Source organism: Myotis myotis, unplaced genomic scaffold, assembly GCF_014108235.1.
Source record: "Myotis myotis isolate mMyoMyo1 unplaced genomic scaffold, mMyoMyo1.p scaffold_m19_p_2, whole genome shotgun sequence".
NCBI lineage: Eukaryota > Metazoa > Chordata > Mammalia > Chiroptera > Vespertilionidae > Myotis > Myotis myotis.
Genome location: NW_023416324.1, coordinates 217638272 through 217660864, shown reverse-complemented (window position 1 = coordinate 217660864; position 22593 = coordinate 217638272). Strand labels below are relative to the sequence as shown.

At 47.5% G+C, this 22593-nt stretch overlaps 1 protein-coding gene across 13 annotated transcripts in view; it reads right to left on the bottom strand.

Annotated features, from left to right (window-relative positions):
• The window catches only part of LTN1 (listerin E3 ubiquitin protein ligase 1), a 51283-nt gene that overhangs the window by 2566 nt on the left and 26124 nt on the right, over positions 1-22593 (bottom strand). For 3 of the 13 annotated variants that reach the window (XM_036348939.1, XM_036348941.1, XM_036348947.1), the window contains 13 exons: positions 21998-22157; positions 21090-21194; positions 18314-18471; positions 14946-15081; positions 14605-14749; positions 13570-13783; positions 12716-12953; positions 12324-12398; positions 10241-10427; positions 6046-6214; positions 4666-4886; positions 2640-2834; positions 1372-1539 (listed from right to left, as the gene is read on the bottom strand). In XM_036348939.1, coding sequence (XP_036204832.1) covers positions 1372-1539; positions 2640-2834; positions 4666-4886; positions 6046-6214; positions 10241-10427; positions 12324-12398; positions 12716-12953; positions 13570-13783; positions 14605-14749; positions 14946-15081; positions 18314-18471; positions 21090-21194; positions 21998-22157 — 2171 coding nt within the window. Of the gene's footprint in view, positions 1-1371; positions 1540-2363; positions 2835-4665; positions 4887-6045; positions 6215-8890; positions 8991-9882; positions 10026-10240; positions 10428-12318; positions 12399-12715; positions 12954-13569; positions 13784-14604; positions 14750-14945; positions 15082-18313; positions 18472-21089; positions 21195-21997; positions 22158-22593 lie in introns of those variants that run through there. The other 10 variants (XM_036348940.1, XR_004973978.1, XR_004973979.1 and 7 more) reach the window with 10 other exon arrangements.

Below are 22593 nucleotides of genomic sequence, written 5' to 3'. Positions count from 1 at the left end.
TCTTCCCACCAAGGCTCATGCACACGCCACTGAGACCAGCCAGGAAGACCTCCAAGCAACTAACCGGCCACGTGACCTTTAAAAAGAGCAAGAGGGCCCTGGCCGGGTGGCTCAGTGGTTGAGCGTCAACCTATGAACCAGGAGGTCACAGTTCGATTCCCGGTCAGGGCACATGCCCAGTTCTGGGCTTGATCCCCAGTGTGGGGCGTGCAGGAGGCAGCCAATCCATGATTCTCTCTCATCATTGATGTTCCTGGCTCTCTCTCCTTCTCCCTTCCTCTCTGAAATCAATGAAAATACATTTTAAAAAAATAAAAAGAGCCAAGAGCTCTGATGCAAGACGGCACTCAGTTCCAAATTTTTCAGTCCTTTAAGGTCTAGATCAGGGGTGGGCAACCTTTTTGTGAGTGCGTGCCCAAACCAGCAAAATCTCTGACTCAAAATTTTTCTGCGTGCCAACCCTCATTTTTCGAGAACATGTTACACCTACTTGATATCTCTTAAGGTGTATGTATGTGAAGAACCTTGAAGAAATAATAAAATTCATTTGAGCGACAGAAACACAGTATATGATGATGAAAAATACATTTATTTTTTAATGTATACATGTACACTGATAGTCCGACAGAAAACTTTATGACTCCGTTTGACATTATCAGTGGGACTTTTGCTGCTGCATCACTGATGACAGAGATTTTACATCAGGTTTTTATTTCGTGACCTTCAGAGATATGCACGAGCTACTACTTTCATCCGGCAGGCTACTCCTATTACGAGACTTAACGAAATTCATCACTGAGAACAAAGATTCACAAGCGTATGTGGATGAAACCAAAACACTGGTTGGATCTAGGAAGGCAGGGAGAGTTAAGGCAGGCATAAAAATTGCTCTTCCCCTCTCTCGTCCATCCATGTCTATGGTCTTTAAGATAACTTGTTATGTAAAATTATTTATTTATCTAAGATGCACCTACACTAAATTTATCTGAAAAATACAAAAGTCGATATTAAGAAAAAAAATTGTAAATGGAAGATTATAAGAGAGGGTTTCGCGTGCCAGCAAAAGTTAGTGGCGTGCCATATTTGGCACGCGTGCCAGGGGTTGCCCACCCCTGGTCCAGATCTTATAAGACCACCTATTTTTTGAGTGCTGAGACCTGTATTAGAAACACCCAATGATTAAAATGCTTTCTTGCTACCATTCTCAGTAATTTACTATTTACTTTGTACAGATTTTGAAAAACCATCTTAGTATGTCTCCCATTAACTACAATTAAGAGTTTATTTTTCACTGTTTTCTTTTCCAAAGTTAGATATCATACATAAACATTATACATAAAATAATAAATGTTAATTTCTTTTTAGACTCACCAAACAGGCTGAGTGGAACTTCTTCTTGCATGTTCTACAGGCTTTTTTGGGAAGAGAATAGTTGAACCCATGGATGACTGAAAAGCAGATCATGCAATCTTCAACACCCTCAAAGCGTTTGTCTACATTATTTTTCCATAACGCTAAGCCTTCCATAATACTTCCATTCTGTTAACAAGAAGAAAAATAAAGAGGAATATACAATGAAGACAACCAATCAGTTATTTTTATTCAACTTCAAAAATTTTAAAGTTGAGTTATAACTTGGAGAGAAGAAAATCTGTTTTGCTATATTCACATCTTTTAAGTTTTATGAATATTGGTTTTCAAAATGACCACCGAAATTTTGGAACAGATAAATCTTTCTCCAGTAAAGACAGGAATTAAAAAAGGGTTTTGCACCAGTACTTCAAAGTTCAGTCTCAGCTTGTTGCTTTATGAAACTCTTAGTAAGTCAATCATTTAGATTTTTTCTGAATTTTAAACTAAAACAATTAATCATTTTATCTTCCCAGCTGCTGATGTGTTCCAGCTCTACAAATTGGTGAATTTATTTATTTATTTATTTATTTATTTATTTATTTATTTAAATATATTTTATTGATTTTTTACAGAGAGGAAGGGAGAGGGATAGAGAGCCAGAAACATCGATGAGAGAGAAACATCGATCAGCCACCTCCATCACTCCTCCTACTGGGGATGTGCCCGCAACCAAGGTACATGCCCCTGACCGGAATCGAACCCGGGACCCTTCAGTCCGCAGGCCGACGCTCTATCCACTGAGCCACACCAGTCAGGGCAATATATTTATTTTTTAAAAAGTTTTCTTTACTGTGCAATGTTCACAATGTGTAAACAAAACTAGAGAAGGCTTATAGGTGTTTAAAAGTCAAAGGTCTTTAAAAGTACTGGGATTTCTACAACCACAGAAGGAGAGTTGAAATGTTAGACTCAGCGTAGCTTGGAAGACATTCATCTGTCCGGCATCTTACCAAAAAATTCCATCTCTGACCACTTCCTTAATTACCATGTATTGTTCTGTATCGTTTATAATGTCAATAAAGTCAAATCAATTCCTCTCGAACACCAGAAGGAGATGCACATGAAACCTTGACAGGTGCAAGTCACTCAGGCACAGATCTGTGCCCACCAAGGAGCCAGAATCCCATCTCCAGCTGAAGCAGGAGAGATGTGTGTTCAGTGTCACTGCTGTGGCAGGAACCGACGAGTGGCCCTCCGTGTGGAGGCCACGTGTGCACGGAACCGACCTGATGGGTGAGGTAGGTGCTCAGCTGCAGCATCCAGTTCCGCCACTGCTGCACGGCCACGCCCACGCGCCGCCCGCTCTCCACGGTGATGGAGCCCAGCGGGTAGTTGGAAGGCAGCTGTATTATCAGCTCAATGACGATGTCCTCGATGCTGTAAGTAGCCATCACTTCTCGAGTCGTAGCTCGAGCCTTAACCTGCAACACATGAACAGTAGTATTTGTTTTGTAAAATTTTCTTTCCTTTTTTTCACTCAAAAAGTATTTCAATAGGTTGACTATTAGCAGCCAAAGTTTCCATTCAAGCAAAATGCAGGTAAACACATTCACTTATTGGACATCTATATTTAATAAGTACCTGACACAGTCGTCCCTTGGTACCCACAGGGTAACTTGGCAGGACTCCCCTGCCCCCACGAGTCCCTCTGTCCGTGGGTCCACATCCCTGGAACCCTACTCTGATTTTGGACCCGAGGCTGCTGAGCCGTGGACAAAGAACCCACGGATGAGGAGAGCTGAGTGTGTTTTATGGTGGTTTAGGACATTCCAAGTGCATTTTACTGGAAATTCACACTTATGAAACAGTGTATTTTAGCCCTGGCTGGTTTGGGTCAGTGGATAGAGCATCAGCCTGTGGACCGAAGGGTCCCATGTTTGATTCTGGCCAAGGGCACATGCCTGGATTGAGGGCTTGATCCCTAGTAGGCACCGTGCAGGAGGCAGCCGATCAATGATTCTCTCTCATCATTGATGCTTCTATCTCTCTTTCTCTCTCTCTTCCTCTCTTAAATCAATAAAGAAATATATTTAAACAACAACAACAACAAAAACCCCGTGTATTTTATTTTATTCTATCAGCTTCACCAGGTAACACTAGTTCTGACCGGACAAAGGACAGATGGGTTAGCCATTACTGCTTGTCTTCAGGGCATCAAGTGCCACGTGTGCCCAGCCTCCCTCTGCTGCGGATTCTGAATTTCACAGCAGAACACTCACCCCTGGTTCTGGTTTCCATACAGCATTGCAAACGCAACATGAAACACCAATGACCGCCCCCCGCCCCCAACAACTCTACTCTCTGACGCCCGAATCTCCAGGCTGACACCACAGCGTCACCTTAAACGTCTCCTGCCTCCTCCCAGCTATTCAAGCTGGGATACATTTCCACCAAATTCCCCACCCCGTTTACATTCCCACCAGCACTGCCCACCAGGCCTGCCCATGCCCACAGCTCTGACGCCAGCACTCCCCACACGCCTCAACCCTGCGCTACTCAACAGCCCAGGGTTTATCTCATGGTCAGTCAGAGCAACTGCACAGATGAGAACGCCACCCGTCACCGCCTCAACAGAAATCTGTCAGTGGCTACACAGGACCAAATACTTCAGACTGTTCTGTGAGGCCTTTCCCAGCGTGACCTAACCCCTCGCAGACCTGCCCGCTCCGACAGCCGCCTGCAGGAGCCTCCTCTCCACGAACACAGTTATCGTCCTGCCTTGGGCAAATACAGAAATTCTCACTCCCAGCCTTTTGCTTCTGCCACTGTTTCCCTGCAGCGAATGCCTTCCACACGTCTCCCTAGACAAACTCCTGCCCCTTCCAGCGCCTTTCTCCATCGTCTCCCCTCCCCAGCCAATGGTCCTCACCTGGGACCACACTCCTCCCCTCCGTGTGCCACTTTCTAGTCTCAAACACAAACCGTGGTTGGTGTCTCCCCTTCCCTGACCAGAAGGCACGTCCCAGAGGCCAGGCCCTCGCTGTCGCCCACGCTGCTCGCACCCAAGCCTGGCACCTGGAGGTGTCCGATGTATATTTTACAGGAACTGATGACTATTCAAAAGCTCCTTGGTGGTGGCTGTGAAATTATGCCACTGTTTCCATCTACGCATTCATATGAGATCTGATTTACAAGAGTCAGAGAATATAGCAGCAATTCCTGTAAATTCTAAACCAACGGTCCCAATGGTGATACTCAACTCACTACAAATGTCAGACACAAATTCTAGAAAAAGTTCAAGATCATACTAACCGTCATGCCATTGAACAGCTGTGTACTCGTCTGCACAGAAGCTATTTCCTGCAGAGAAAGCACGCTGCTGACGTACTTGCTGGTGAACCGGTCGACAACGTTGAAGACCCGCTTCTCGCTGCTGTTCCACCACAGCCGGACCATGGCGGGCAGGTCCTTGAGGGTCATGTGGTAGACGGAGCAAGCCAAGTGCGGAATGTGGTACGGAAGGGTTGCTGTTTCTGAGGGAAAAGCAAAGTCTTCGTTCACAGCATGTATCTCGGACACAGAATAACAGACTAAGACAAGGACTTTCCTAAGAAAATCCTAATTCCTCACATGAGGACCAGAGCTCCTAAAACAAACAAAGAAGCCGGGACGCTACCACATTAGCTTTTTCTACATATTTAACACGAACCACGGCAAAAAGAAGATTCCAACTGACACGGGAAAACCTGCCTGGAAACAGCATTCTGTATTTCACACGAAGAGTCACAGGTAATATGAAGCACTGCCTTCAAAAGGGGGGAATAAAAGATGAAAGGAGTCGCACCTCCTTTACTCCCAGCATCACCGACGTATTTACGCCAAGTCCCAGAACACCCACCTCAGCCTCACAGCCCGCCCTCGGTGCTCGAAGGCAGTGGTCGCCCTCCTTTCGGACCTCACGGACCACCAGTTGGCGACCGCTGCTCCAAAGGTTTCCTGAGTCTAAGGCATTTAACAAATTATTCCAAAGAATCAGTTACAACGGTACAACAGCCTGAACTCTTGGCTAAAATCTGAGCCTCCACAGTGAAGGAAAGAACTCGTACTCGTCTCTGTTCCCCGACGGCAGACTACTGACTCACAGGCCTACAAACCATTATCACACAACAAATACTTGTTTACAGAGTAAAATGTAAGTCTCAACAACCTAGGATTCAAAAATGTATTTATTTTGTTGATTTTTTACAGTGAGGAAGGGTGAGGGATAGAGAGTTAGAAACATCGATGAGAGAGAAACATCAATCAGCTGCCTCTTGCACATCTCCCACTGGGGATGTGCCCGCAACCAAGGTACATGCCCTTGACCGGAATCGAACCTGGGACCCTTGAGTCCGCAGGCCGACGCTCTATCCACTGAGGCACACCGGCCAGGGCAGAAATGTATTTCATTCTTAACTGCGTTATCCACAAGGTCACACTGCGTGTCCTACGTAGAGAAACATGGACGGCCTCGCACTCAGGCCCCGTCTGGGCTGGGCTGCACCCTCAGGTCTGAACCTGTCTCCAGGAGAGCTCACATGCATGTGCACGCACATACACACGTGCACACGCACACATACCACACACACACACATACATGCACACACCACACAAACATGTGTGCACACACACAACACACACACCCTCACTGACCTCTGATACTCAGCTGGACCTCCTCCGTGAAGAAGGTCTTGGGCTCCTTGCTGGGCTCAGCAGCTGCGTCGGTGCAGGTCGGGTTTTCGGGCATGAGCCTGAACAGGTGATAGAGCAGTTTATTTAAACTCTTTGTTTTCCGGAGGTACATTGAATACAGAGCCCGAAGCTGGTGGAAAGCAAAAATGTGTTAGTAAACCCAGTTTAACCAAGAGGAGTAGGTAAGAACAAATCAAAGTAGAACAGATTGCACAAGAACAGTAAAAAAATGTCAGGGGACATATGTAATACTTTCGACAACACGACTTTTAAAAGCCATTGATCTGAGGACTCAGAATGACACAGCAGAGTCCGCAGAACAGAGGCCACATCCTTACTCCCCGATGGGCCATGTGAGGGCCCTGCCTCCTTTCCTCATAGACTGCAGACCTGTCGCTCCCTCCTCACGCGACACGTGCTCTAAGGTCTCCCTCCAGCCGTCTCCCTGGGAGGCTCCCCTGCACCTGGAGTCCCTGAGCCATGGAAACCCACTCGCCACTCCCCAGGTGACTCACTCGCTCTCTCACGCCTTCCACACATTCCTTCCACACCACAGGCCCTCGTCTCTGGAAACCTTGCTTAGAACCAATTCCATTTCCTGGCGGACCCGCCCCACCAAGACCCTGCAGCGCCTCTGCAGACGGCACCGCCAGAGTCCGCCTGTCGCTTTAGGGTCGGGGAGCTTCAGGTAAAACCAGAGAGCCTGGCACCACGGGGCACTGCGGGCACCGGCGAGGCCCATCTGGAGAACTCCTCACCCCTCAGGTCGCAGTGCTTGTCATGTGCTCACATGGCTTTACCTTGATCTCCTCCATGCACTGCACAGCTCCTCCCAGGACAGACGCTGAGGGCTCAAATGCGGGGATCAAGCCATAGGGTTTCGAACCGATTCTTAAAATACGCTGATCCAAGTACCTTTACCATGGAGCATTCTGGGGAGCACTACCTTGACCAAGTACCACACTCAGTGTCACCAACAGGAGGCCTGGTCATGCTGAGCCTCTCGGGGACACGGTGAGACACATTACCCTGGGCAGAAGCCCTCCTGCTGAAAACCAATCGGCATCTAACCACCAGGAAAGTCAGAGCTGAACCGTAACCATCTACAAAATAGCTGACCTGGTGAGCGACCAGAGAGAGAAGAAAGTTGGGGAATTACTGAGTAAAGAAATATGACAAACCAACGCAAACAAGATCCTCGATTAAATCCCAAGAGAAGGAGATTAAACTATAAAGGACATTTACTGAGAAATGTGAATACAAATTAGCGAGTACCACTGTATGAAATTCACTTGAGTGTAATAGTTACACTGCACTTAGGTATGAACACGTCCTTGTTCTTAGGAGATACATGCTTATTTATTTTAAAAAATATATTCTTATTGATTTCAGAGAGGAAGGAAGAGGGAGAGAAACATCAATGAGAGGAGAGAATCATTGACCGGCTGCCTCCTGCACGCCCCCTTCTGGGGATCGAGCCCACAACCTGGGCCTGTGCCCGTAACTGGGAATCGAACCCGGGACCCTCCAGCCCGCAGGCCGATCTCTATCCACTGAGCCACACCAGCCAGGCAGGAGGTACATGTTTAAATACTTGTGGTAACGCATCATGACGTTTGCAACTTACTCCCAAGTAGATCATCAGGAAGAGCAAGTGGGAAAGTGTTGCGACAGGCGTAGGAAAAGGGTGCGTGACTTCAGGAACTATTCTCCTTCGGACTTTAAAATTTTTCAAAATGTAGAGCAAAATTTTTTTAAACATGGTACAACGATACTTTTTACTACATGGAGGTGGAAAAATACATTCGTGTTGTTTTTTAAAAATATATTTTTATTGATTTCAGAGAGGAAGGAAGAGGGAGAGAGAGGTAGAAACATCCATGATGACAGAGAATCATGGTGGATCGGCTGCCTCCTGCAAGGCCCCCACTGGGGATCGAGCCCACAACCCAGCATGTGCCCTTGACCGGTATCGAACCCGGGACCTTTCAGTTCACAAGCCGACGCTCCATCCACTGAGCCAAACCGACCAGGGCAGAAAGGAAATTTTTTAAAAATTAATCATACATATCAATGGACTTTTAAAACCACACACATCTTACCTAACAATCCCACTCCTAGGTAAATAACACCAGAAATAAAAACGTGCACACAAACATGTCCACACGAGCGCTCGCAGCCGCGCGAGTCACAACAGCCACAGGTGGAACCACCTGAATTCACCAGCAGGTGAACGCGCTACGCTCGCATGTGGTACGTAAACACGACGTGGTGGGTCCTCAGCAGAAGAGACTCAGCCACAGAAAGGCCTCCAGCCCTGACACCCGCTGCTACCGGGTGGCTCCTGAGACTCGAGCTCAGGGAAGGAAGCAGAGGCAAAAGGCCACCTAGAGGGTGTCCCCCAGACATGCACACACTGTGAATAACTATTAATTCCAATGGGTCAAATCTGAAAAGAAAAAACACCAACTGAGCTACCAGCTGTTGAGTGTGTAAGACAGCCTTCGGGACGCCCTGTACATAAAATGCCCATAATCGGCAAATCCAGAGATAGAACACAGGTAAGTGGTTGCCAGGGGCTGAAGGGTTCGAGAGGAAATGGGAACTGAGGACAAATGAGCAAGGGCTTTTTTTTGCAATCACACACAATCTCACACACACAATCTCACACACAATCTCACACACACACACAGCTTTGGTTACAGTTCAATCTGATTCACTAGGAGGTTTCTGAGAAGGTAAAAATAACCCAGATTCAGGGCTGATTAAGGTTTTTGTGGGTGTTAAATTCTGTTATAGGATTCACCTCGTGTTATTTGGTGGGTTACAGTGGTTTATCTGTCCACAGCTCAGTTCAGTTCCAGGCTTAGCAAAGCCGCTGGGCAATTCTCTGTTCTTCCCACACTCTGGTTTAATGAAAAAGATGGTGCATGGCCATTTTCCAAATTTCTGAATATATGATGACAAGACCAAAATGCCTACACATACAGGCTTCAATTTAGGGCAATTTTTTGAAATGAGCAACATTTTAAGAAACAAATGTAAAAGCCCAACAATGAGCTCTTGAGGTTTGTCACCAGCAAATAACACGAGCTCAGGCCATGGTGAGGCTCAGGCCACAGGGGGGATCAGGCCACGGGGGGATCAGGCCACGGTGAGGCTCAGGCCACGGGCAGGATCAGGCCACGGTGAGGATCAGGCCACGGGGAGGCTCATGTCATGGGGAGGATCAGGTCACGGGGAGGATCAGGTCACGGGAGGCTCAGGTCACGGGGAGGCTCAGGCCATGGGGAGGATCAGGCCACGGGGAGGCTCAGGCCACGGGCAGGATCAGGCCACGGGGAGGCTCAGGCCACGGGGAGGCTCAGGTCACGGGGAGGCTCAGGCTATGGTGAGGCTCAGGTCACGGTGAGGATCAGGCCACGGGGAGACTCAGGCCACGGGGAGACTCAGGTCATGGGGAGGCTCAGGCCACGGGGAGGATCAGGCCACGGGGAGGCTCTGGCCACAGGGAGACTCAGGCCATGGGGAGGCTCATGTCACGGGGAGGATCAGGTCACGGGGAGGCTCAGGTCACGGGGAGGTTCAGGTCACACGGAGGCTCAGGCCATGGGGAGGCTCAGGCCATGGGGAGGATCAGGTCACGGGGAGGGAGGCCTGAAGAGAAACCAAGTGATTTTGACACCGAGGTGGATGCTGCCCTGTGACCTGATTCCCGAGAGATACAAAGGCAAAGATGCACCTCGTGACATACTTGTCCCAGGAGATGGGTCACGCGCACAGCAGACCCCTAACGTAAGCATCTGAAAGTGCACGTCGGAAAGGAGAGCCTGCACTTCCACTGAAGAGGGAAACTACGTCTTCTAGGAGGACCTGTCCCAGAAGCCACGTCCTCTATTAGACTGATTCCAAGCCTCTAGGAATTCTCAGTCGGTATCTGCCTAGAAGATTTTAAAAACAGGTAAGTAAACTAGAGTCTATTTTCCAAGTAAACATGACGCTGCAGAGTAACGTGGGCAAAATTACTGCCATCGGACACCCCCACGCAGAGGGCGCGGCTGGGAGAGCGTGGGTCGTGTGCACAGGTCTTCCTCTGAACACGGGTCTTAAGGAATTTGCTGAGGACAGGCTTGTCCGACGGCCCCACAGTACTGACCTGAGAGGAAGCAGCTTTGAAGAAAGTGAGGATGAGCTTCCAGGTGAGGAGGTAGCCCAGCACAGAGCAGAAGTCCTGGCTCAGCGGCTGAATGGCCACGACCTGCCCGACAGGAACACAGCCGAGGATGCTCTCCAGCAGGTCCTCTTGCGCGTGGAGAAGGGACATCAGTGCTGCTGGTGGGGACCTGGGAGGAGGAGACACCACTGTCCTCACAGCTTCCCCAGCGACTGCCAGCACGCACACCCTCAGACGTTTCAGAAAAACCTCTTTATTTCCCCAAACCATTTAAAAATCTCCTTTTATAGATTCACCTTGAACTCCAAATTTTACATAATGGCAATTATAGAAAATAAAAGACATAAAATGTATATCATTTATACATGAAAATATATGTATTGTACATTATATATTTTATATTCATAAAGATGTAAATATGATATATTATATGTAAAATATTTTTAAATATGAAACTTTTAAATTATATGTAAAATGTTACATGCTTTAAAAATATGGACTCTAGAAGTTACCACTTAAAAAAAAAGACCCTTTTAGGAAACATCTATTTCAACCATCTGTTTTAAAGATGGAAAAAAATCACACCCTTTGCCAAGCTAAAATGACTCAAGTCCCTCAGCGACTGGAAGAACGAGGTTGCCAGGGCCTTCACCCCCACAGTGGGCACGAGACACAGGCTGCGGAGCGTCTGCTCAGGAAGATTAACAGTCACGGCAGCGCAGGCCCATGTGCTCCCCCGGGAGGTTCTCTGCAGGGGAAGCTGGTGAGACCCTGGGACCCTGTGTCCTCCATGGCTCCCTTCCCACACCCACGGGTCTTCCAGCTCCTGCCATGTTTTCCTCCACCACCGCCGCCTCCCACACTGGCCTTTCTCTACCCCAGAGCTCCCAGTCCAGCTCAGCTCTCCACTCCCCACACGCCTCCAACGCATGTGATGATTTCTGGAACGGTCTCTACTTCTGCATACACTTCAGGATTCATACTATTGCCAGAATCAGCTGGTGATAGCCCATTTCCTACCAAAAAATGCCCAAACCCTACAAAGTGTCATTTGTAAGCTCCCTTCCAGCTTCGTCTTCCACTACCCCTCCTCCCCGCGACTCCACACACTCGTTCATGTATTCTTTCCTTCAACAAAGGAGCATCACTCGAGTCTGCTTTAGGCCAGGAACCATTGTGGATGCTACGAACATGACTGAGAACAAGAGACAAAAGTCCCTGCCTTCACTGAGTGGAAGAAGATACGCAGTAAGAACATGCGTCGAGGGGCGACGACTCGCCATCCCCAGCACAGCCTGACGATTCCTGCCGCCACGCTCGGTGCGTGGTCTCCGGCCGGCGGCTCGCTGCCTGACCTGAAGGGCCAAACGTCTCTTCCACACAAGGAAGTGTCCCTTCCTGGTGCCAGCAGGGTGGCCCACCACAGGCTCCCTGTCCTTTTCTCAGCACCCGTCACACACTGGCCACTTGTACACGTCACACTGTAACAGTCAGCGAGGGCAAGCTGCTTATGAAAAGGAACAGTTAACCCTGGCTAGTTTGGTTCAGCAGACAGAGTGTTGGCCTGCGAACGGAAAGGTCCCGGGTTCGATTCCAGTCAAGGGCACAGGCCCAGGTTGTGGGCTCGATCCCCAGAAGGGGGCGTGCGGGAGGCAGCCGCTCCATAATTCCCTCTCATCACTGATGTTTCTATCTCTTTCTCCCTCTCCCCTCCTCTCTGAGATCAATAAAAATATATTAAAAAACAAAAGAACGTTTACTCAACACTGTATCCTCCCCTCAGCATTTAATCAATACTTTGCACTAAATGGGTGCTCAAGGGACATTTGGCCACAAAAGCTACCATGTGGCCATAAGAAATTTTACTAAATAGCAGGAAACTAAAATATGGTTAAGGAGCAATTAAGATGAGAGAGAAACCATCTTTCTGGGTGAACTCTAGATTTCATTTACATCTCACAGCTGGCTGTGAAGACCTGCTGAACGAACACACGCTCCACACTGAGAGTCACGCTCAGTGAGACCGGTTATGACGCTGTAACAAACACATCATTAAAAACCTTACAAGGCTGGTTCCTCCTCTTCATCTCCGTATGACTTTAGATTATCCTGATCATATTGTGGTAATTCTGGCATCAACCTGGAAATCAGAACATTATTTTAAATTGTTTGTTGTTAAAAATCATGTTTAAGAGCAGAAAGACCAATACTTATTTTGTAATGAATATATTTTTTAAATATTTCCTGAAATAACTACCTATGGCCAGGATGATCTAAATGTAAACTCTGCATGGAGAACACAGTGAGATCAAAACCCTGGCATCCCTTGTCATAACAAACGCACAGTCAAGTTTACTTTGTTTTTCTGTTGTTTTTGTAACCGTAAATGACTTTAAAGGCGTTAAAACTGAATATATTCTATTATTTTAGAGCGCCATGACATCTATTCAGACTTACTTGTACAGCATCTGGTAGACAGCAATTTGCACGGGCCGAGCTCCGAAGAGGAGTAACGGGGCCAATGTGTTCAGCAAAGTCTGGAGATGCTCCGGCAGGTTTGTTTTCTGGCCGGCGATCAGTCTGGCAGGGAGCTTGTGACTCAAAAGCTGGTCCTTCGGGACGTACGTTAACGTCTCGCACATGGGCTTCAGCACGGCGTTCTGAAAGGCTGTTTCAGACGTATCTCTGCTTTCTCCTAATGACAAAAAACCCCACAAAACACACATGCACTTCCCAAAACAAAATGGGAAGCACAGCTCGACTGCTTCACAGATGACCAGTGTTACTACAGAAAATGCTCCTGGAAAACCGGAGCCCCGGCCGGTGTCGCTCAGTGGGTTGGGCTGTGTCCCAGGCACCAAGAGGTCACTGGTTAGATTCCCAGTCAGGCACATGCCCGGTTGTGGGTTCGATCCCCAAGAGGCAGGAGGCAGCTAATCAGTATTTCTCTCCCATCAATGTTCCTATCACTCTCTTTAAAATCAATTAAGAAAACTATATTAAAACCTCCCATTAAACCAACTATAACTCTAGAAACACAAACTGAGTATGCACAACATTTAGTGATCTCAACTGTCCGGCGACTTCTTCTCGCTAAGACAGGGCTGAGCTACAAATCCGTGTGTCTGACTCCTCCCCTCTCACTCTGCAGTGGCCCCCGAAGACTGACACCTGGCGCCCGGACAGGCCCCGGCTCTCTGGCTCCTGCCTCCTCGTCCGCTGGACGCTTCGACTGACACACCCGGAGAAGCTGTTGTGGATTTTCTGACAAGTCGTTCCTGATGAACCTCAGGAGTACGCCTTTTACTTGCCTGTAACTGTCACCAAGAGAGGTAAAAGCAGGTTGTGGATGCCTTGGGAAAAAAATTCTTTCCATTCACTGACTAGGTTTGCAGGAAGACGGCCAGCAGGGTCCCGCGTTGTGGAATCGAAGAAAGCACTGAGCTCACAGGCCAGAGCACAGCTGACACAGGCCAGCAGCTGCACCAGCGGCACAGAGCGCAGCGCGTAGTTCTCACGCGTCGTCTGGGAAACAGAAATGAAGTCGGTAAGCAGACCTCTACCGGAACACCCGGAAACAAGGCCATACAGCGAAGGCCCTTTCAGTTCTCAGGGAGCATTTCTAGAGTTCACATCAAATAATTTTTCAAAATTAAATACTAGAAATTAGAATCAACCCATTTATTCTGAAATGTTCTTTTTTATTTCTAAAACTACAAAACAAAGTAGCATCAATGACCATTTAGCAAGTGGAACACATTAAAGACACATTTATAATATTCTCAGGAGCCCTGCTAATTGGGCATTTTTAAATTATGTTAAAATAAGGACACCGAGGCTTAACTAGGTCACGCTTACACCCCCAGGCCAACAGCGGGCAAGGCAGACACTCCGACCAGGTCCACCCTGGCCCCCTGCACGCTGGCGCCCACGATGACGGCGCACCAGGCCACTCTGGGTCGCAGAAAGACGCCGATCCCCTGGGTCAACTGGCCTCGGAGGCATCAGTTACTCTGGCAATACTGACAGTGTGTTGGAAGAATAATTTAATTAGAGCCAAAAGTCCAAAAATCTTGTCATGGAAAGATAAAACCAGAAAGGGCTATGCAGCAGATACTACATTAAAATGAGTGAACGGGGAGACCAGCTCAATAGCGGTTGGGAGAGGGTCACGGAAGGATAAGGAACCTGTCCTCATGCTGTCCCGTGAAATGGGAGGCGGCGAGGAGTTTGTCCCCAAAGGCGCTGGTCACCATCATTACGTAAACGACACGACTGGGCGGCCGAGCTGCTCTGTAGATCGGCACAAAGACTCGGACGAGGGCACGAGACACCCGTGCGCTTACCTCCAGCCAGGCCAGCATGGAGCACAGGATGAAGTCCCACTCCTTCTCGGCCAGAGGGGAGGAGCAGCACCTCAGGAACAGGGAGAGGAACCGCACGATCTCCACGTTCACTCCCAGGACCTCTGGGCTCACTCCTGACAGGTCACTGTGACGAGGACAAAAGCAGAGCAGAACACAAAGCATTAAAGAGCCTTACAGACGACATTCCCCTTCACCTCACACACGACGGAAGAGCGACTGAAATGTCCACCACCTGTCACTCTGCACAGCTGTGACTATAAAACACACATCCTGGGTCCAGATTGTACATACGGAGGAAAACAGTATAAAGAATCACCCACCAACTGAAAAGAAAAATGTCCTCATGGTCTTTCTTCCAGCACATCAGAATGTTCAGTATACCATGGAATAGCTCTCCGTCATCTATGCTTCTGGTTTGCAGACAAGAATTTAAAATGGCAAGATGTCCAAAACCTCCTAAAGGGAAATTCAAAATGAATATTAACAAAATGTAAGTGATGTTGCTACTATCATAAAGACTACTTAGAGCTGGATCAAAACTTTCTTGGACAGAGAGAGTGTTAGAGGCACCAACCCCTACGCAGTTGAAAATCTGCATGTAACTTTCGACTCCCCCACAACTTGCTCCACGCCCCCACCCCACGGACCCCAAATCCTTGGGTGCTCAGGCCCCTGTATAAACCCATCGGGAACATGCACTGCTGCCTGTGCACCCAGGTTCCCACTACAGGTCGCAAACGCCCAGGCCACGCAGGGAGCTGCACGCTTATTGAAAAAAGCGTGTACGAGGGGACCAGCCGCTCCAACCATGCATTTCAAGGGTTGACTGTGAATGCATCTCCTCTTCCTTTAAAGGCAGAGCTTTTTTTTTTTTTAATCTTCCTGGCAAAATAGAAGAGACTTAAGGCACGAGGTGAACCAAAGTAGGTTTACATTGTTCGTATGGAAAATAACAATGAATAAAATAACACAAGAATAAGCTCTGTTTGGCGTACTCACAACTGAAAACCTACTTCTGCACAGCCCTGTATAACCACCCTGTATAAACAGAAATAACTGATTTTCTAAGAACTAGAAGTCTTTGTCAGCTAATTCTGTCTCATCCGTTTGGCTGAAAGAACAAAACTGGCTGTCAAATATCAACACATCTGTCCTCCTCCGCTGTCCCCCGTCCGGCCTCTGCAGGCTGAGCCCCTTCTGTCCGGGACACGCCGCAGTCCCTGCCCTGCTCCTCTCTGCCGTCCGTGCAGCACGTCCTCGGTACCCCTGTGCTGGGGAAATCCCCTGCTCCCATTGGGAACTCCTCTCTACAGGTCGGGTCAACTGCTTCCCCCTCCGGATCTGCAAATCCCAACCCCACAGCGAACCCCACGTGCACACAGCAGGGGAGCCCAATGCCACAGGTTCTCTCCGGCATCAGCTGCTCCAGGTGCCATTAGGGCAATGCCTCTAAACCAGTGGTTCTCAACCTTGTCTGCACATTAGAATCACCCGGGAATCTTTTTAAAATCCTGATTTCTGGGCCTCATCCTCCGGAAATTCTGTTTCTTTGTGATGGGGTGGGGCCACAACATTAGTAACACAGAAACAGAATTTCCGGAGGATGAGGCCCAGAAATCAGGATTTTAAAAAGATTCCCGGGTGATTCTAATGTGCAGCCAAGGGTGAGAACCACTGCTCCAGTGTTTGTTGATAGGCACCTCTTCCGTTATTTCACACGTTCACTGCCCTTCGAGAAATCTACAATGTAGTTGCCACGCGTTACATGGCCCGGCCTGGAGAGGCCTGAGGCCTGTCAGTCAGGCACACAGGGGTTCCCCTCCACACTCACCCTACACGGCGCCTACGAGGCTGACATCCTCTGCCGTGTGTTGAGGTCCCGCCCTCTCGCCTTTCCTCACCTGCTCAGTGGGAATTCCCATCAATGATTTTGTCTCAACTTTCTACCCCTTCTCCTCCCACGTGCATTTTTCCCTGTGACCTTGTATTCCTCTCCAGCTCCCACCTTCTTCCTACCACCCTTCTGTCAAACACCTCAACAGACCGTCCGCCACCTTCTCAGCACAAGTACCTCCAACGCCGATGCCAGCGGACACTCGGGCCCCAGCTCTATTCGACCTCCTGTGGCTTTAACACAGGTGCTGGGTGCTTCCTAAAAGTCCTCCGTGGCTTCTCTTTATCTTCAGTCCTTAGTCTAGGCTCCCTCCACGCACACCCCCTTTACTCTGTGTCTGAACAGGCTCCCCTCCTTGGTGGATCTGAGGCCACCTGCACAGCGTGGACCCCACAGCAGCAGCCCTACCCAGTCGACAGCCTGCTGCTCCCTGAAATCTCCATGAATCCTCATTCCACAGGCACCTTCACCTCACATGCTCAGAACGTAGCACTGGCTCCTGTACACCCCGCCCCACCCTAACCCTCGGGTGTCCTATGGGGCTTCCCACAAGGGCTACGGGTGCTTCTGCCTCCCCCGTAGGCAGCCCTTCAATTCTGTGTCCGACATCTCTTTCATGTCCACATCCTCTTCCACCTCGGCCTTGACTGAAGCTCTGCTTCTCTCATTAAGACTATCCTAGCAGTTCCCATCTCGTCTCTTCCCCAACCTCCCCTCTCACGCCCGCCCTTCCCACAGCTGTCAATATGCTTTCTAAGGGAATGTGCTCTCTCCTCCCAGATGTGGGCCAACAGCTCCTGCAGCTTCGAGTCCAAGCTCTACCCACACACCAGGCTCAGGATCTGCTCCTTCCCCTGCACGGAACCCACCATCCTGCACACCCCAACCTTCCACCTGACACACCAGCTAAACTCAACTACCCGCTCTCGTCCTGTTCCTGTGAACCTGGAGAGCTCTTCCCACACTGGGGCCATAGAGCGACGACCCTTCCACACTCAGGTGGTGATTCCTCTGTGAGGTCACCACTGGCACTCAGAGTGGAAAACCCTTTTCTGCCACTTCCACACAAGGACTATGCCGGTTTTCACATGGTGTAATTTTATGTCTATCTTCTCAACACATAGCCAGTGTTCAACAGGGTTTATTAAGTTAATAAACAAATGGCAAAGTGTCCAAAGTAGTTTAAAACCTTTCTCTATTTCCCCAAAACCATTAAAAAGTCTCCTTTTATAGATTCATCAGGACTTTTAAGAGCTGCCCAGACAGTGTTGCTCAATGGTTGGGCCTTCACCTATGAACCAGGAGATTGTGGTTCAATTCCTAGTCAGGTCACAAGCCCGGGTTGCAGGCTCAATCCCTGGTGCTGGAGGCAGTCAATCAATGACTCTCTCATCATTGATGTTTCTCTCTCTCTCCCTCTCCTTTCCTCTCTGAAATCAATAAACACATATTTTGAAAAAAGAACTTAAAAAAAATAAAAGACAACAAAAGCTATTCCCTCTTTTGCCTTCATGTGCTCCCTCCCCGGCTCACTTGGAGACAAGGCACAGCTTGAAGAGCTACAGGCAACCAGAGGGTCTGTGGCTGTAGGTCTTCCCTGGAGACTAGCTTTCTGTCCTACACACTGTAACAGACTCTCTCCAAAGACACTGACCGACTGCCCATCACCTTGTTATGTAGCAAAAGTATCAACTAGGATAAATCAGCTAGAATTTATCTCTGCTAGATTTGGGTTCAGATATGAAGAGACACTTACTTCAACTCAAGCAAGAATTAAAACAACAGAATATGTACCATCAGGAAACTGACCATTCGTACTGCCAAGGCCTTCCTCGGCCCAGGCCAGAAGGGCAGGCACACACTGGGCAATGAATTCCTTCTTGTCGTCTTCGGGCAGAAACGGACAGAGGCTTTGGATGGTGTGCATCTTGCCTTCTGTTAGGGGGAAAAACCTGTTTACAGAAAAGGTGGGAATTATATTTGCCCTAATATGAGCTATTTCAGAAATGCCTGACTCAGATTACTCAAATGCTCTAGTAATTCTACTGTATAAAATAACTGCATTAAAAGAAGGAAACTCCGGAGAGAGACTGGCAATTGCTGATTCTGGGTGATGAGAATGCACACAACTGCAACATGCTGCTTCTCTCTCCTTTAACGTGTTTCTAATTTTTAGAACGAGCATGCTCCCCTCCCCCCATGTGTGGCTGCTCTGAACTGCACACACGGTGCATGGGTAAGCTTACCGCATAGGTGCGCAGAGCTGGGCTCATTTATATAATGAGGTCACACTAAACATACTGTTTTCTTATTTGCCACTTTCATACTTGAATACAAAGTATGTAAGTTGTTATCTGTCACTTATATACTCTGTAGATTTTTCTATCAGAACACAGAGGTACAAACTGTTCCTTTTTAAAACAACACAACTTTAAAAATTAGAAACAAAAATATTCCACGCTATGAATGTATCACCATCTAACTACTTCTCTGTAGTGGACACTTAGGTTTTACTCCCCACACTTTTGCTCTCATTTAAATAACGCTGCAGCAGATGTTCTGAGCACACGTGCACACACCTGTTCTGGCCAGATTCCTGGAAATGGGATTAGAAGATCAAAAGATCTGACTGTATTGTACTCTGGTCATTTCAAATTGCTTCCCAACAAACACACACACACGTAATCCATTATACTTTCACCAGAAATGCACACGGGAGTGTTTTGCTGTACACTCAATGAATCTTTTAAATTCCTGGCAATATGGTCGATAAAATATGCTTCTCTTAATCTGTACCTCCATCATTACTAACGAGGCAAATCCTTTATACTTTACATTTCACCTGTGAATTACCTGCTCAAGTCCTTGACATATTTTTCAATTTGGATTATTTTACTAATTAATAGAAACTATTACATAATATGAACATTAATTCTTTATTAATTTGCAAATGTTTTCTCCCATTTTGTCACTTGGCCTTTAATTTTGCTGTATTTTTGTCATACAGAAGTTTTGTTTTTTAAAAAATATTTAATTCTGGAGTGTGAATACAGGGTATATGCAATGCGACCAAACTATGCACTTAAGAATGCATGTCAGTACTAATTAGTTCTAATAGTTTGTTAGTTAATTCCCTACACCAGTGATTCCCAAAGTGGGCGCTACCGCCCCCTGGTGAGCCCTGCAGCGATCCAGGGGGGCGGTGATGGCCACAGGTGCATTTGTTTTAACTTTTTTTGTATTACCTTTCTATTCTGAGTTCAATAAATAGTTTCATAATTTCAAACTTCAATGTTTCTAATTTACACCTTTCTTTACTATATTTTACGAAAAAGGTAGAAACATTAATACATATATCTTTCTGTTTAATTGCTATTAAAATTTAAAAAAAATTAATTTCCAGGGGGCGCTGAGTAATATTTTTTCTGGAAAGGGGGCGGTAGGCCAAATAAGTTTGGGAACCACTGCCCTACACTTTTATAATCAGAAAAAAATTTAAATTATGCTGGATAAAACAACCAATATCAAGAGATCATAAACTGCATTCACTGACATCACAGTCCTAAGTGATGCAGTTAGGGAGGGAGGACAGAGGACTGGTGGAGGGATGAGGAGGTGGGATGCAGGGAGCTGGCTGGGGCTCTGAAAGGATCACAAGGGCCCTTATAATCAACACTGTCCTATATCTCATCTTGAGACTTTGGTGACTGGTGGTCACACATGTGATCTACACAGAACACACGGAAGCAAATGACCACATGTAACCTGGTGGACAGATCGGATCCATGTCATTTTCTTAGTTGTGAAATTGCACTAAAGTTACGCAAAATGGTGCCAATGGGGGAAACTGAACTATGGAATCTCTTTGTATTAGTTCTTATAATTTGCATGTGAATCTTTAATTATCTCAAAATAATAAATCTATCATATTAAAGTACTAAGTTTTAACAATTTTAAATAAGATTTAAAACACTGACATTCGGTTCACAATTCTGCTGTGCCAGAACGTATGCCCGTCACCCTTGACGACTTCTCGGAAGTCAGTCAATTCCAAGCCCTTGGAGAGCCTCAGCCGAGTGCTTCCTGGGTGCCCGGCCTCCTTCTCTAGATCGAGCTACACCTCTCGTATCTCCAACCACAGCTTAGCTCTTTGTCTTAGGAACGTACTTACTGCATTTCTAGAATATGCTTCCATAGGGTGACCCCTATGCAGAGAAGAGTAAGGAAATTTTCATAGAGCAAATGATGTAATGGAAAGGGATGCAAGAGACGGAAAAAGGAAAGACATCTAACCGAGATTTTTGGGGAAAGAGAACAAGTTTATGAAATGCTACTTGTGTAAAACAAGCATGAAATTCCACAACGAAGTGTTATAAAGTTAAAATGGCTTATTATAAAAAAGAGTGTTCCCAACCAAAAACGATATTGTTTTGTCTTTAATGCTCATTTCCTTTAACTTAATTTTTTTATCCCCTGGACCATGTTTTCCCGATTCCTCCGACACTACTAGCTGGAGGGAGCGAGGTGGTCCAACGACACGTTACAAAGGAAAACATTTAAGTGAGTCTACCCTTCTTTCCTCCTGTAATGCTGCTTCACGTCATCAGGTGACACACTTCCGGAAAGGACCAATTTAGCAATAATAAGAGACCACAGGGTGCCATGTTCCATGGATCTAAAAAAGCAGGAAATAAAACCTATTTAGAAAGTGCACGTAAGATTTTTAAACACTGTTACAGAATTAAATCAATCCTGGGTTTCTGTTACAGAAGGAAATCCCCTCACGAGGGCGTCAGCTCCACAGACTCCTGCCCCTCAACAGCTGCGGGGCTGGAAGGATCGGGCGCTGAGGCTCCTGACAGAACTTCCCAGCACAGGGCAGCCCTCAGCCCCTGTGTCCCCACAGGGACCACCTCACACAGCAGCCTGCACCGGGGAAAGGGCACCTCCCGGGACACGGAGGCTGCGGACTGAGGGGCTGCGGAGGCGAGCGCCGAGGGGGCAGTGCGTGCAGTGGGACGGCAGAGGAAGCCCTGACCAGCGGTCAGCCCAGCAATTTCAACCACTAGACATCTGACGGCCGCGACCTCTGCGACGACTGGTTTCCACCCTACTCCTCATCCCGGGGAGGGCTTATGATTCCACCATCAAGAGGCAACTGCAAGAACACGCAGCACACAGGCACTTGGAATCCCAGCAGCGGAGAACGGGCAGAGGCAAGCTGAAGCCACGCCCACAGGCTGTTCCTCCATCACCTGCCCCTTGAACATGTTCATACAATAATACCACCAGCAAAGTTCAAATATCTCCCCATAAAAATAAACAGTACCTAGTATCCGTAAGTTTTTATCATTAAAAATTCGGATTTAGATCAACCTGACTGAAAAATTAGTATGAAGAGGGCTTAATTTTTTAGAAACAAGCCATAAAGTAGTAAAATGGTCATTTAAAAAAATGGAACTAGAAAGTGATTTTTACCTGTTAAACAGCAGGTGCAAAAGGCCAGACGTATTACCAAGTCCACATAAGTTATCGTATGTAATATTCATTTTTTCCAGCATTTCACAAAATCCGGTGAGGAAAGCAGGCGGGTTGTCCAGCTCCTCACACCACTGCAGCGAGTAGAGCAGCTCTGCGGCTGAGAAGGGGTGCAGGTCACAGATGCGCTCTGCCCACCACCTCCCATCCTGTCACTCCCCGGCCCCATTTCCTAACACTGATTTATGTCCGCTTGTCTCAGAAGATCTGTGAACTGATTCAAATCTGCTTTGAGGTTTTCAAGATGATGAACACTGAGAACATGTGTCTGATACAACGTACCACTCCTCTCCCAAATCTTACTTCATCCCTTTGTGGACAGTTAGAAATGTGACAGAAACCTTCGTTACCAGATGAACAACTACGGGATCCACGGCCTAAGGGAGACATTCCGGCCAGTGTGTTAAGAATGGGCAGCAGGATGCAGCAGGGGGCGGGGCTTCGGCGACTGATGGGGCTGTCTTCCAATGGGCTGTCCACAAAGTTATCAACTAGGAAACTACAACCTCCCTCACAGGACTGTTGAGAGAGTATCT